Genomic DNA, 12,843 nt, shown 5'->3' with positions numbered 1-12,843 from the left:
CATTGTCAGAACTGTTATTTATGATAAGTAATTACATGCCAACAAAACTGAATGAACTTAAATGTAATGACTATTTGTAAAAAAAATCTAAATGAACAAAACAGCCATTAGGGAATTAAAAAAAACTTGGTCTCAGATAAAAGACACTGTCTTGCACATAGCAAAGGCTCAATAAAATGTAGTTGGGTTGAATTGATGGGGCCTGTCAATTCTGCCAAAGTTTGCCCTGTTCACTGGAAACTCTATACATAGAAAAATGTCTATAAAACTTTCCAAAAAGTTGAAGTACATCACTCAGTCTGGATGGGAAATTATGCTCAGTGGGGAATGGCAAGACCACAGGTCAAGAATGTTAGACAACCTTTCAGGCAGAGGGGTTAGAAAGTGACCTGCAATGGAAATAAACCAGGAGGGGGCGTGGCTCCAGCAGCGCCCCGGAAGTGGTTTGCGGTAGCAGAGCAGTGCCCCGGAAGCTGTTGGTTGCAAGGTGGCCGGAAGGGTTCCGTGCGGCTCGCCTTTTAGCGGGTTGCGGAGGCTGCACTAGTCTCTGTCGCCATGCTACTCTCCGCTGTTTGCCGTAAGTGGGGCCGAAGGGCAGCGGCTGCGACTGCTGAGGGAGCGGCTGGCCACTAGTGATAGCGCAGGGATGGCAGCAGTTTGGCGGAATGCCGGAACTAGTGGTCGCTCGGCAGGCCTTTGATTAGCAAGCTCTCGGCACTACAATGCCCAGGAGGCTCCGCGCGGCACGTCTGCGCTCTCTACCCATCTACCCAGGGTTCTCCCCTAAACTACTGTGATTGTCCTTTAAAGTGTAGAAGTTTTCAACTTTGGTGCTTCGGGGGGTCGAAGTTGTTAATTATCCCCTCCCACCCCAAAATGGGAAAAGTCAAGACAAATTTGTAAAACTTGATAATGTATGTAAGTGGTCTGAGCTTAGGGATGTGGCCTGGACCTGGCGTATCACCTGGTCTTGGAGTGAACGCGGTAGTCACTGTTGGAGAAAATCAAGTCCAAAGTCTTTTCAGTTTTGAAAGGCCGGACGGATCGACGAAAACAAAATCGTAGGAAACATTCCAAACCCAAGTTTCGTGTCTTGCCTGGATGGGCTGTTAATTATTATTAATGGATTTGAAATTTGCAGTCCTTCTACAAAAGTCTTAACTGTATTGAGGGGAACTTGGTGTCTTCACTGTTTTCCCTGATAACAAGATAAATATTGATAACGGCTTACTTCCCGTATGTGTTAATTTCGTGGGTAATAGTAGTTGGGTCTTGTAAAATTGTAATGGAAAGTTGTGGGTAATTGGCTTAACAACAAAGGTAATTAGTGTTTTTTTTCCTCTTCTTTCCACCCTTGCTTTGCTACCAAAAGTTGCCAAGAGCAAGTCAAAGTAAGTAAAAGTTTCCTTTGTTTTATAATGTTAAAGAAACCTTATTTTATTGATCATTTTGTATCATCTTCATTTCCCAATATGTCTCTTTCCCTTCTGGTATCCAGTAAGTCAAACTTAGTAACAAGATTAAAAAAAGAGGTAAAAAAAGTTTTGAGAAAAATATACATTAATTTTGTCTGACATTATAAGTAATATTTCTATACCCATGGCCCCCCACCTTTGCAAACAGGGAGGGAAGGTGCATTTTCATAACTCTTTGGGGCCTAATTTGGTCATTATAATAATTACATAGTATTGTTTCTTTTTTTTTTGGTTCTTTCTATTTACATTGTTATAGCCATTATGTAAACTGTTTTCCTGGATTTTCTTACTTCATTCACTCTGCATCAGTTTATGTTTTTACACGCTTCTCTGAATTCTTCATGTAGTTTTTATGGGAGCATAGATCAAGAACTGCAAAGGGCATTAGAAATCATTGGGTTCAGAAACCTTATTTAACAGATGAGGATACTGAGGCAAAGAGAGGCAAAGTCACTTGCTCTGGGGTCACACAGCTAGCAAGTATCTGAGGTAGAATTTGTCAGGTTTTTCAGATTCCAAATCCAATATTTCATTATATTTATATACCACAATTTGTTTAGTCATTCCTTAATTGATAAGCATCTAGTGTGTTTCCATTTCTTTGCTACCATAGAAAGTGTGGATATGGATATTTTCTTGTATATGGGACCTTTCCCTTTTTCTTACCACCTTGAGGTAGATGCCTAAGAGTATTAGCTTTCCCTTCTTTTAAAGTTTATTAGCTTCCTACGTAGTTTAGAATAAGTAGGTGAGCCATTGTAAATCCATCTATTAATTAAAACTTTTTCTTGTGTTAGAGATTTGATAATTTAAAAAAACAAACCAAACCCTTGTCCTGTCTGTCCAGTTCTTCAGTGGACATCTCATGGAGGGGATGGGAGAGTGTGTGTGTGTGTGTGTGTTCTACCTAACTTGAACTCAACATCTTCTACCTTAAATCATTACCTTTTTTCTCCTTTTGCCTCACATTAAGGGCCCTACCGTCATTCCTCAAAATAGGGGGTATGCTGAGGTTTGTTCAGGGATGCTAGTGGTTACAGATAAAACACTGATGAGGCCACAGGGCCTGTTTCAAGTCATATCAGTTTCATTTTCTGGACTGGATTATCATTTCAAAAATATCAAAGTCTGCAAATTGTAGTTTGTAAATTGCAAATAATATTAGCCCACTATTGGGCTGTTACATCATTTCAAAAAAGGCCTCATAGCAGATGACTAGAGTTAAGGTCTCCTCTATTGAAAAAAGTCTGACCTTTAGAAGGACATTTGCTTGTAGTTTGTTAAAAAAGTAAAACAAGTAAAAACTAGGTTTCCTTTGTCAAAGTAAATGAATAAGTTTTGCTATTTTGTAACACTTTAGTATATGTGCTGTGGGGACAATTAACAAAGAAGACATCCCCTCACCTCACAGCTGAGTTTGATAGAGGAAAGAAGACAACAAGCTATGATACAGGGTGATCTATAAAAGTGGAAAAAAAGAGGTATTATGGAAATAAGCTATTTGCTTATATAAAATTTCAAATTTAAGAATTTAGTGGGTTTTTTTTTGTGATTTTACAGCAGAATGGCGTCCTCTATGCTTTTCTGGGTACTGCTGATCTCATCTATTGTCTCTCTTAATGGAATTGATCAGTTTTATTTTGTATTAGTTAGTGGGATATTTGTCATTGCCTCTGTCATAAGCTTTTTGAGGGGCCATGACTTATATAAATATGTATCCACCTAGCATGATGTGATAATAATTGATGGCCAGGTCAACAAGGATTTATTAAGCACCTACTATGTTAGCACTGGGGATACAAAGAAAGGCAAAAAAAAGTTAGTTATTATTGCATACTTCAGCCACTTGTTTTTCAAACCATTACTCTCAAGGTACTGTTAGGAATACAAAGTTACATAAGAGTCCTTGCCTTTGAGAGTCATAAAATCCAGGGGTCAAGTCACATGTGAAAAAATAACAATATGACCAGTTAAGGGCCAAATTAGTGGTATACTTCACAAATCTTGGCAGTCTTTTGTTAAGGATTATATAAACACACCTTAGAGCAAATATGAAGTAGCTATTAAAATCTTGCCTGACGTAAACACCAAAGAGCAGATGGGTGCATGTACTTGTAATGGTTCATAACTAACTACGGCTTATGTGTTGGCCATTGACTGTAGTGATTCAAAGGTTAAGACCAAATTATTTTGAGGAATTCCTATTTCATAGCCTTTGTATCCTGATATCTAGCCTGGCCTTAAGTGGTGGCAAGGATATCTTTTCTTAAGACTGATACCCTTATAGTTTCCTGAATTAGCTTACAGGTTCTGCTGAGATTACTTTGTTAATCCCCGAGATGGAATTATTAGGTTACCATACATATTATCATACATATTATAGAGCTCAGGAAATAAGAAACTTGGCTCCCCTGTACATCTCCTGAAATGCAGGACTTCTTAGAACTAAAAACCTTCCACCTAAAGGGTACAAATAAAATAATGCCTAATAGTCCAATTCCTTTAATATTGTACTGTTTGCTGTCAATATATGCCATTGCTCAGATGACTTTGTAGTTCTTTTCCTCATTTGATGATAAATTTCTCTGTAATTTTAGGACCCTCCTTGTGAAAATGGTGAGCCAAGCAGGGACAGGTTACACCTTCAACACCAAGAGAAACCGGTTACGAGAGAAACTGGTCCTTCTGCATTACGACCCAATTGGTAAAAATGGAGAGAAGTTGCTTCATGGAAGGTGTAGGCTTTTCCAGGACTTATTATAATTTCTGGAAGTACACAAAACATCTTTGAAGTTTGTCTGTAGGGTATAGATTGGTCATCTAAATCCTTTCATACCCATGCCCTTCTGCCTGTCTGCTTTTCTGAATGTAGAAGATTCTGATAAGGGAGTAGGGGTGAAGATTTGAGGGGATGGAGGTGGTGATTTAATTTTGGTATGAGATGTAGGAAATCAAACTTTTCATGCCTGTCATTCATTTAAATGTCATTTAGTCCAGTGTTACTTTAAGTCATATGCTCATAAGAATGCCTAGAGGAAAACAAAAACCCTTTTCCTCAAGGAGGCTTGTGTTTGTCTTGTCTGCTGATGGCTCCAGGTGTCTTTTCTGGTGAACCATCACACACTAACTCCTAAGTAGGCCCAACCTTGCTCACCTCCCATAAGAGTGATTCAGTGATTAGCCAAAACCTAAGGCTTATTTTCAGTTTTCTCTCTAATTTTCTTTCATTTGGTGCACCAGGGTGGCTCATGCTGGCCAGCTCTCCAGGACTTCAGTGATCAGCTGGTGGCTGTGAATTTGCCCTCTGGTCTTTTGGCCAGTGTTCCTTGACCTTTCATTGGCTGCCAGCTCAACTAACTAAACTGCATGTTAATGTTGAATGGATCTTTCTAAAAAAGTAAAAAGCATCTTTCTAAAAAAAGGATCTTTCTAAAAAAGTAAGAAGAGAAAGAATATATTGGAGAATAAAGGTAGAACATGGAGAAAGCTCATTTCAAATAAGTGTTTTTGGATGACAAGTGTAATCAAATCTGTAAGTTCTTCAGATTTTAAGTTTTCCATTAAAATCTGCTTCTTTGCAGTGAACAAACGGGTCCTTTTTGTGGAGAAGAAAAAAGTGCGCTCCATTTAAACAATGGATTGAAAATGAATTTGATTTATAAATGAGGAAGACTCTTGGGGGGGGAAACACTGATTCAGAAATCCTGCAGTGTGCACCCAAAGAAAAGGAAATGGCTTGGAATCACCACCTCCTGTGATTTGAATGCCATTGTGAAGGAAAACAATGCATCGAAAGAAAATTCTTTGCTTTAGGACATAGATCATTGCATCAACATTTATTTATCTTTCTGGTTATTTTTACAGCCTTCAATAAAAAAATTAAAATAGCTAGTACTATTGTCTCAGTGATTTTTTTTAATAGTATGGTTGGTTTTTTTAAAATGACCATTGTTTCATATAATAACAAGAAATGAAAATTTTCCTCAGAACTTCTGGTGCAAGGGTTTCTAGCCCTCCTTCTTACCCCAGACAAAAGCAAGAATAAACCTTCCAGAAAGATCATGCAACAAGTGCCTAGGTAGAGGCAGAAATGGAAAGGCAAAGGAGGGAACCCCTACATGGAGAATTTAGAATATCAAGAAACCTCACAGAACCTACTTTGTGCTTATGCAATTAGAAAAAAATTGCATAGTCCATCTTCTTAAGCCCAGATCACCTAAAGTCTATTATTTTTTAGTGTAGATAGGTAGCGTTACTCATACTTGTACCTTCGAGAATCTCAACCTTGTAAGGAAGAGCTATTTTTTATTTTGCAGAAGCTTTGTAATTACATCGTCGGAGGAGGAAGTCTTCACATGGTTGCAGCAAGTAACTTAGCATTGTAGAATTTTACAACTGAAAGAAACCTTGCATATTTAGTCCAAATTCTTCATCTAGATGAAGACAATAGGAAAGTTGCCTGTGGTCACACAGCTGGATAGCTGGCGGCACTAGAACTAGATGCCATCACAGTATAATGAAAGCACTGGGCTTAAAAGACAGAAGCTGTGGCTTCAAGATTGACTGTCACCTACGTCTCTGTGACTCTGGACAATTCTCTTTGCCTATGTAAAATGAAGCAGATTAGTAAATCACCAAATTAGTAAGTCAACTCTTAATACTCTGGAACCCTGTTTCCTGTTGAGTATGTGTCAGATGAGGCTTGGGGTCCTATCTATCTGTAGCTTCTTATCTCCTGGTTGAGGAATCCTGCCCTTTTCAAAGAAGCACCTGCCATTCTCCCACTCATTTCTTACAAATTTCACTTTTCCTGAATGGCTGGCTATAAGGAAATCTCCAGTGGGGAACCAAAAGGGAACAGCTCCCTCTCTCAGAACTATTTTGATTTCCAACTCAGACTCAGAATCTCACTACTAGTAATGGTGAGAGAAGAAATGACACCGTGGTTGTAAACCCCTAGGAGGTTAATGCCGTTACAGAAATACTAGTCCTTCCATGGCTACAGGCTAGTCTGTGGGATAATTAAAATCTGCACTTCAGCTTCAGAATAGAGTCATTTCCTGTGGAGTGGTCATTTCCTGGAGTCCCATCCTAGATTCTTATCTCCCCCACTGGTTCAAATAGTGCTGAAGCTTCGGAAGAGGAGGTGGCTATTTCAAGGTAAGCTGTGGGCCAAACAAATAGCTTGTTCATTCACTGTCTCCTGCTAAGCCACTATGGAATGTATATGCATGGGGACCCACTGTTTTTAGACTTAGGAAACTCACACAATTGTTCACTTATTTGTTCATTCATTCCATTCATTCACTGAACATTTACTGAGTGCTGGCTATGTGCAAGGCAGTATAGGATTTGTTTGATGCTACTGACCCACTATCATTAGGATGTGTCTTTGAATTGTTTTTCAAATAGTGATGAAATTGCAGATCCCTGCAAAATCACAGCCTAGCCTTAGGGTGCACCCCTAATCCTGGCCAGCTGCTTTGCAAATGTGTATAAGAGGAGTCAGTTATCATTACTGTATAAACAACAGAAAGCAGGTGCCCTGTGGATGGTGGGTGAACATCCTTTGTATGTAAAGGACAGCATGTTGTTATAGTGTACAAAGTAGTTGAATTCTCTGCCTTGTACACACTAATTGCAATCACATGAGCCTTGGAAGCTTAATCAAAACAGATGAAGTGGCAGGTCCTTTCTGTAAGGGAAAGACATCTGGGTTCCTGAGGATTGGACGCTGACTGATGCAATGAAGCTGGCTCTCTTGATCATTTCTTCCATAGGCAGGTTAGGATAATAAGCCAGGTAGAAGGCCAGTGCTCCCACAAAACTATCTCCAGCCCCCTGAAAAGGAAAAGCATATTTGTGTGAACTAGCACATAGCCCAAGATATTTCCAAGGAAACTTAGAAGATACATGCTCACTGTTTTTGTTTAAAAATGCTTCTATAAATAATGGAGATGATTTCAGAGAATCCTGAAAAATATGAATTGATGCAAGTAAGTAGAACAAGGAGAACAATTTATACAACATAACAGAAAAGAAAAAACTTAAAAACTCTGGTCAGGCAATGACCAACCATGTCTCTAGAGGACCTCTGATAATGAGGGTTACGCACGTCCTGACAGAGGGGCAAACTCTGGAAATGCTGAAAGAAAGGAACATTTTTCAGAAGGGCTTCCATGTAGCTTTGTTTTGCTTGACTATGCGTATTTGTTAAAAGGCTTTTTTCCCTCTTAAATTTATGTTCAGGAGGACAGGGAGATTAGCAATACTAATGATAAAAAAAGGGTGCAGGTTACTGAAACACTTTTAAAACGTACAGATGAGAAGAAATGGAAGTTCAGAAGAAAGAATGGGTAAGCAAAATGGGTAAGCAGGGTAGTTCTGAAAGTAACGAGTAGAATTTATTACATATTTTTTAAAGAAGGAAACGGTATGAAATAAAGACATGGTTTCATATAATGTGTTCTGCTATGCATATCGAAATGCTCTTTTTTTTACTGTTTAAATTCAGAATACTTTTTAAAAAAGTATTAAGGATTAAGTTTCTATTCCTTTTCTGTGTAGCACTAAAGATTGGGTTGGTGAAGATCTTATGGGGATGGGACTTGAGTAATTTAATGAGCTATTTGGATTAGAAAGCCACTAAAATGCAGTACTTCTATAGCACTGTCCTTATAAAGGTTATAGCCTAACTGGGCAGCACATGAAATAATAAAAGAACAATAAAAGATGATGTGTAATTAAATATCAAATGGTACTGTCATGCTCGGCTGCACAGTGCAGACTCTAGAGCTATAGGAGTTCTGAAAAGTGAGAGGAAGGCTGGACTTGAGCTTGGCCATGATGGATGAGTAAGACCTGGATAAGTAGAGAAAAACAGATTCCAAAGAAAAGGGTGGTTCTTTCATGAAAAAGCATGAGGCAGGACTAATCCTAATAAGACTGGTCTGGTTAGGATGTAGGGTTCATGTTTCAAAGTACAGGAAAATAAAACTGAAAAATTAAGCTGGAATCATAGTGGAGAATACTGAAAGCCAAGCAGAGGAGTCTGGACTTAATGTAACAATAAGAAATCATTTAAAATTTTTCAGCGATTGCCTACATGAAAGCAGCATTTTACTTGAATACTTCACTGGAGTGCATGCTATCTCCACAGATGCACACAACAACCCCTTCCAAACCTTAGTAGATGAATGTTCATAAACTGTATTGGTTCTGTGGTCAAAACTATTCATCAACTGGTGGCCAATAATCTGGCAATAGGCCTTTCAGGTTCTTCAGATGGCAGATGTTGAGTCTGTCACCAGGCCTATCCTTGAAGCCATTCCAGCTTTGAAGGATTACAAAGTATTAGAAGCATTAAAACAGGTCATTTGCCTACCACAAAAAGGCATCTGGGGGGAAACTAGGGGAAGGAAACAATATTTAAGGAAGATGAATTTAGTCATCAAGTGCAAGGTAGCTTCTACAAAAGTCCCATTCTGGGGCCTCAGTGTGACATGGAGGTGCCCTGGGGTGGAGAACAACACAATTCCACAAAGCTTGGAAGGCTTCTAATATGAGGCCCATGATAGATTCTGACTACTGGCTGCAGGCTCAAATTTCAAGAGACCTCATCTTCATAAGATCCTCAAAAAGGATCAAAATCAATCAATCAAGTGTTCATTAAGCCCAGGAACTGTGTCAGGAACTGTGCTAAGGGCCGGGGATACAAAAAGACAGAAGTAAAACAGTTCCTGTCCTCAAGGAGTTTATATTCTAATGGAGGAGATACACAGTTTTAAGCATATAAATAATATATACAAAATGAATACAAGGTGGCTTTTTTGGGAGGTGACGTGGGACATACCTAACAGCTGGTTGGATCAGGAAAGGCTTCATGCAGAAGGTGGCACTGGAGCTGCATCTTGAAGGAAAGCAGAGATTCTGAGAAGTACAGTGAGAATGGAGTGAATTCGAATCTGGGGTACCAACCAGGGCAAAGACATGGAGATGGGAGATGAAGCAGCATGTGTGCAAAAGGGCAAGGATGCCAGTATGAATGGATTGCAGTGTGAAGGGAGGGGAATCACATGTAAGAAGACTGGAAAGGAAGGAAGGAGTCAGATTATGAAGAGATTTAAAGCCAAACAGAGAAGTTTATGTGTGAACCTAGTGGTAATAGAGAGCTATTGGAACTTACGGGGGCAGGGAAGAAGAGAAGATGGTGATGTATTCAGATTTGTGTTTCAGGAAAATCACCTTGGCAACTGTGTGGAGGATGAATTGGAGTAGGCAGCAGCCTGAGGTAGGGAGACCAAAGAGAAGGTTACTATAATAGTTCAGGTGAGATGATGAAGGCCTAAACTAGGGTGGTGGCTTGGTAAGCAGAGATAATGGGACATATGTGAGAGATATTGTGGAGACAGAAATGACACAATTGGGCATCTGACTGGATATGTGAGGACAACAAAATTGTGAACCTGAGTGACTAGAAGGATGGTGGTGCCTTCAATAGTAATAAGGATACCAAATACAAAACAGGTCCCAGGCTTATATAATCCCTTTAACTTATGCATTGATGGTGGTGGGATGATTGAAAATGGGGCAAAAGGTTACCAGAAACACAAAGTTCTTAGGCTGCTAATAAATATTAATTTGCTGTTGGTTACTCAATGTGTAGGCAGCTAGATGGTGCAGTGGATAGAGTGCCAGGTCTAAAGTCAGGGGGATTCATCTTCCTGAGTTAAAATCTGGCCTCAGATACTTACTAACTGTGTGACCCTAAGCAAGTCACTTAACCCTGTTTGCCTCAGTCTCCTTATCTGTAAAATGAGTTGGAGAAGGAAACATCAAACTAATCCAGTGTCTTTGCTAAGAAAACCCCAAATGGGGTCATGAAGAGTTGGACACAACTGAAAACGACTGAACAGCTCAACATGTATTTTTTGTCCACTGACTAACAAATCAACATATTATTGAAGGAGGTGAATAGTATCTACATTGACATTTCTACCATAAATGAAACCAAATGACACAATGCTGTTGCAGATAAGTGAAAGGATATCTATACTATATTATCAATGGTGACTTATGTACAAGTAGTTCTAAAAATCATTAAAATATGTACACTGGAAAAGAAGATAAGTAAGTAATTATTGAGGATGTGAGACAACAGATAGATATTCCAAATTTTACAATGGTACTCAAGATAGCAAAAGAATCAGGAGGAGGGTTTACAGTACACTGGAGTGATTTATGGAAAGCCATGAACCAAAATCATATGGGCTGATAAGTTGTGGAGGGGTTGTGATCTGTACTGGTGAGGGGATTATGAACATCAATTGGATGCTGTCTGGTTCATCCATTACTGTATCAATTTGTTGGTCACAGGACAAAAATTGGACGGTGAATGCTAACAGTTAAAATAATATTTGTAGATGGCTTTAGAACTCAGTATTTTTTTTTCAGTACCTTATACCCCATTTTATATCACTTCAGTTAGACCACAGGTCCATCTGATTATTTAAGGGCACCAGTTAGGAAGCTAGTTAATCATCCCAGATAGATGAAATGATAAAGGCCTAGGTCAGGATGTCATTAATGGAGGTAGAAAGGAAGGAGTAAGTGACAGACACTTCAAAGAAGAAACAATACTTGATGACATATTAGGTAAAGGACATAAAGTCAGAAGGAGAAAATGAAGATAATCATAATAATAGCTAACATTTATCTAGAACTTTAAGGTTTGCAAAGCACTTTGCATATATTATCTCCTTTGACCCTCACAACAACCCTGTGAAGTAGGTGCTATTATCGTCCCTATTAAACAAAAGTTTAAAAAGAGAAGGTAGGTGAATTGCACAGGGTCACGCAGCTAGTGTCTCAGGCAGTGTTGAAACTGCCTCCAGGTACAGAACCCTTATCTCCTATCTCTCCCTGTTGCCCAAGACAAATGAGGTGTTAAGCCTGGGAAACCTGACAGAAATGGGGTAACTGTAGAGTGTAGGAAACAGGAGTGAGGTTGGCATTACAGGAAAAGATGATGATGAGTTTTGTTCCACCCAAGTTTTTTTTTTTTTTGGTTAGGCAATTGGGGTTAAGTGACTTGCCTAGGGTCACACAGCTAGTAAGTGTTATGTGTCTGAGGCCCCATTTGAACTCAGGTCCTCCTGAATCCAGGGCCAGTGCTCTATCCACTGGGCCACCTAGCTGCCCCTTGGAACGTGAATATTTTTTGAGCCCCTTTGGTTTTGCCTCCCTTTCCCCTGTTGGTTGTTGTGGCCCCACTGGAAGGCAGGAAGCTTTCTTTGTAAATTTATAGAGCATATAAAACCTTGTGGGTGCTTTACATTTGCTGACTTACTGATATAGGTCAGTAGTTTTATATTGTGCTGGTTTTCAGTTCTCTATGCTTTCCTGTTTCTGTAATCTCTTCTATGGTAAACTGATGCTCCTTGGTGGACTAAGTGTTATTTTTTTTTAGGTCAGTGAAAGTGTGGGTTTGGTTGCTATGGACTGAAATTAAATATTCAGACTCTGGAAAAAAATAACCTGTTATTTCTATTTATACCTAATGGTTTTTAAGTGCCAACAGATTACTTGGTTGTTGATTCACATCTCCAGTATAACTATTTTTATATAGTAGTAAGATGTTTCTTATGGAAAGTGTTTTTTAAGTGGAAACTACTGGGTCACTCTGATTTTCCTGTAAATACATGCTTTCTAATCAACTACACTCAGAATAATAGAAAAGCTTTCATAGATACAATACAATAATTTTTAACCTTTTACTAAAAATAATTTTTGTGTCAAAAGGGTGATCATATGAATAATTTTCCATAAGTAAAAATAATTGGATGGCTTCTTTCTCACTTACTGTCATTTTCCTTAAGGAGGAGCCACTGTTACAGGGTGAAAGGCCCACATGAGGCTGACTGAAACCACTGATGGACTTCCAAGTGCTAATACAAGGGCCCACTTGATGACACTAGCACTATGTAGTGTTGGTGGTGTTCTGATCTGTTAGACTAGGACTCCTCTAGTTTCAAGACTCTATGATTCACTAAAAGAAAGAAATACGCAGAAGATTACCGTGTAAGGGAATGAGAGACTATGAAAGAAGAACTATGTGAAAAACTTTTGATGTCACTTATGGGAGTCCTCACTAGTTTGGGGGAGGAGAAAGCTAATGGCACACAAAGTGACAATGCTCCATGCAGATGGATTTCCTGCTTATAGAGAGTCCACTGGAGCCAATGCGGGAACTCCCTGAGGTGACACTGCAGCATTTTAGAAGCCAAGAACTTTGGATATGAACGGGGCATTCAATATCATAGTATCACAGATTTAGAGCCAAGGGATCTTATGCATGATTGAGCCCAGC

At 39.1% G+C, this 12,843-nt stretch overlaps 2 protein-coding genes across 6 annotated transcripts in view; one reads left to right on the top strand and one right to left on the bottom strand.

Moving 5' to 3' along the window:
• Positions 1-455: 455 nt before the first annotated feature.
• Positions 456-5,369, top strand: MRPL33 (mitochondrial ribosomal protein L33). 2 transcript variants are annotated; one of them, XR_013484662.1, is made up of 5 exons: positions 925-1,061; positions 1,373-1,391; positions 4,073-4,179; positions 4,716-4,945; positions 5,057-5,369. XR_013484662.1 is itself a non-coding variant. In XM_020983784.2 (4 exons), exons 1-4 carry the CDS (start codon positions 556-558, stop codon positions 5,104-5,106), a joined length of 198 nt encoding a protein of 65 aa, XP_020839443.1. In that variant the 5' UTR covers positions 456-555; the 3' UTR covers positions 5,107-5,369. The 2 variants fall into 2 exon arrangements, 1 of the variants encoding a protein (XP_020839443.1); XM_020983784.2 differs by lacking the exons at positions 925-1,061; positions 4,716-4,945 and adding an exon at positions 456-577.
• Positions 5,297-12,843, bottom strand: part of RBKS (ribokinase) — a 122,268-nt gene continuing 114,721 nt past the window's right edge. For 2 of the 4 annotated variants that reach the window (XM_020983779.2, XM_020983780.2), the window contains exon 8: positions 5,297-7,316. In XM_020983779.2, the coding sequence (XP_020839438.1) occupies positions 7,143-7,316 (174 nt within the window). In that variant the 3' untranslated portion in view covers positions 5,297-7,142. The remainder of the gene's footprint in view (positions 7,317-12,843) is intronic. The other 2 variants (XM_078149785.1, XM_078149784.1) reach the window with 2 other exon arrangements.

The sequence above is a fragment of the Phascolarctos cinereus genome, unplaced genomic scaffold (genome assembly GCF_003287225.1).
Source record: "Phascolarctos cinereus isolate Bilbo 61053 unplaced genomic scaffold, phaCin_HiC Scaffold_2;HRSCAF=192, whole genome shotgun sequence".
NCBI lineage: Eukaryota > Metazoa > Chordata > Mammalia > Diprotodontia > Phascolarctidae > Phascolarctos > Phascolarctos cinereus.
The sequence above is the reverse complement of the archived record's forward strand: the minus strand, read 5'-3'. Positions and strand labels throughout refer to the sequence as shown.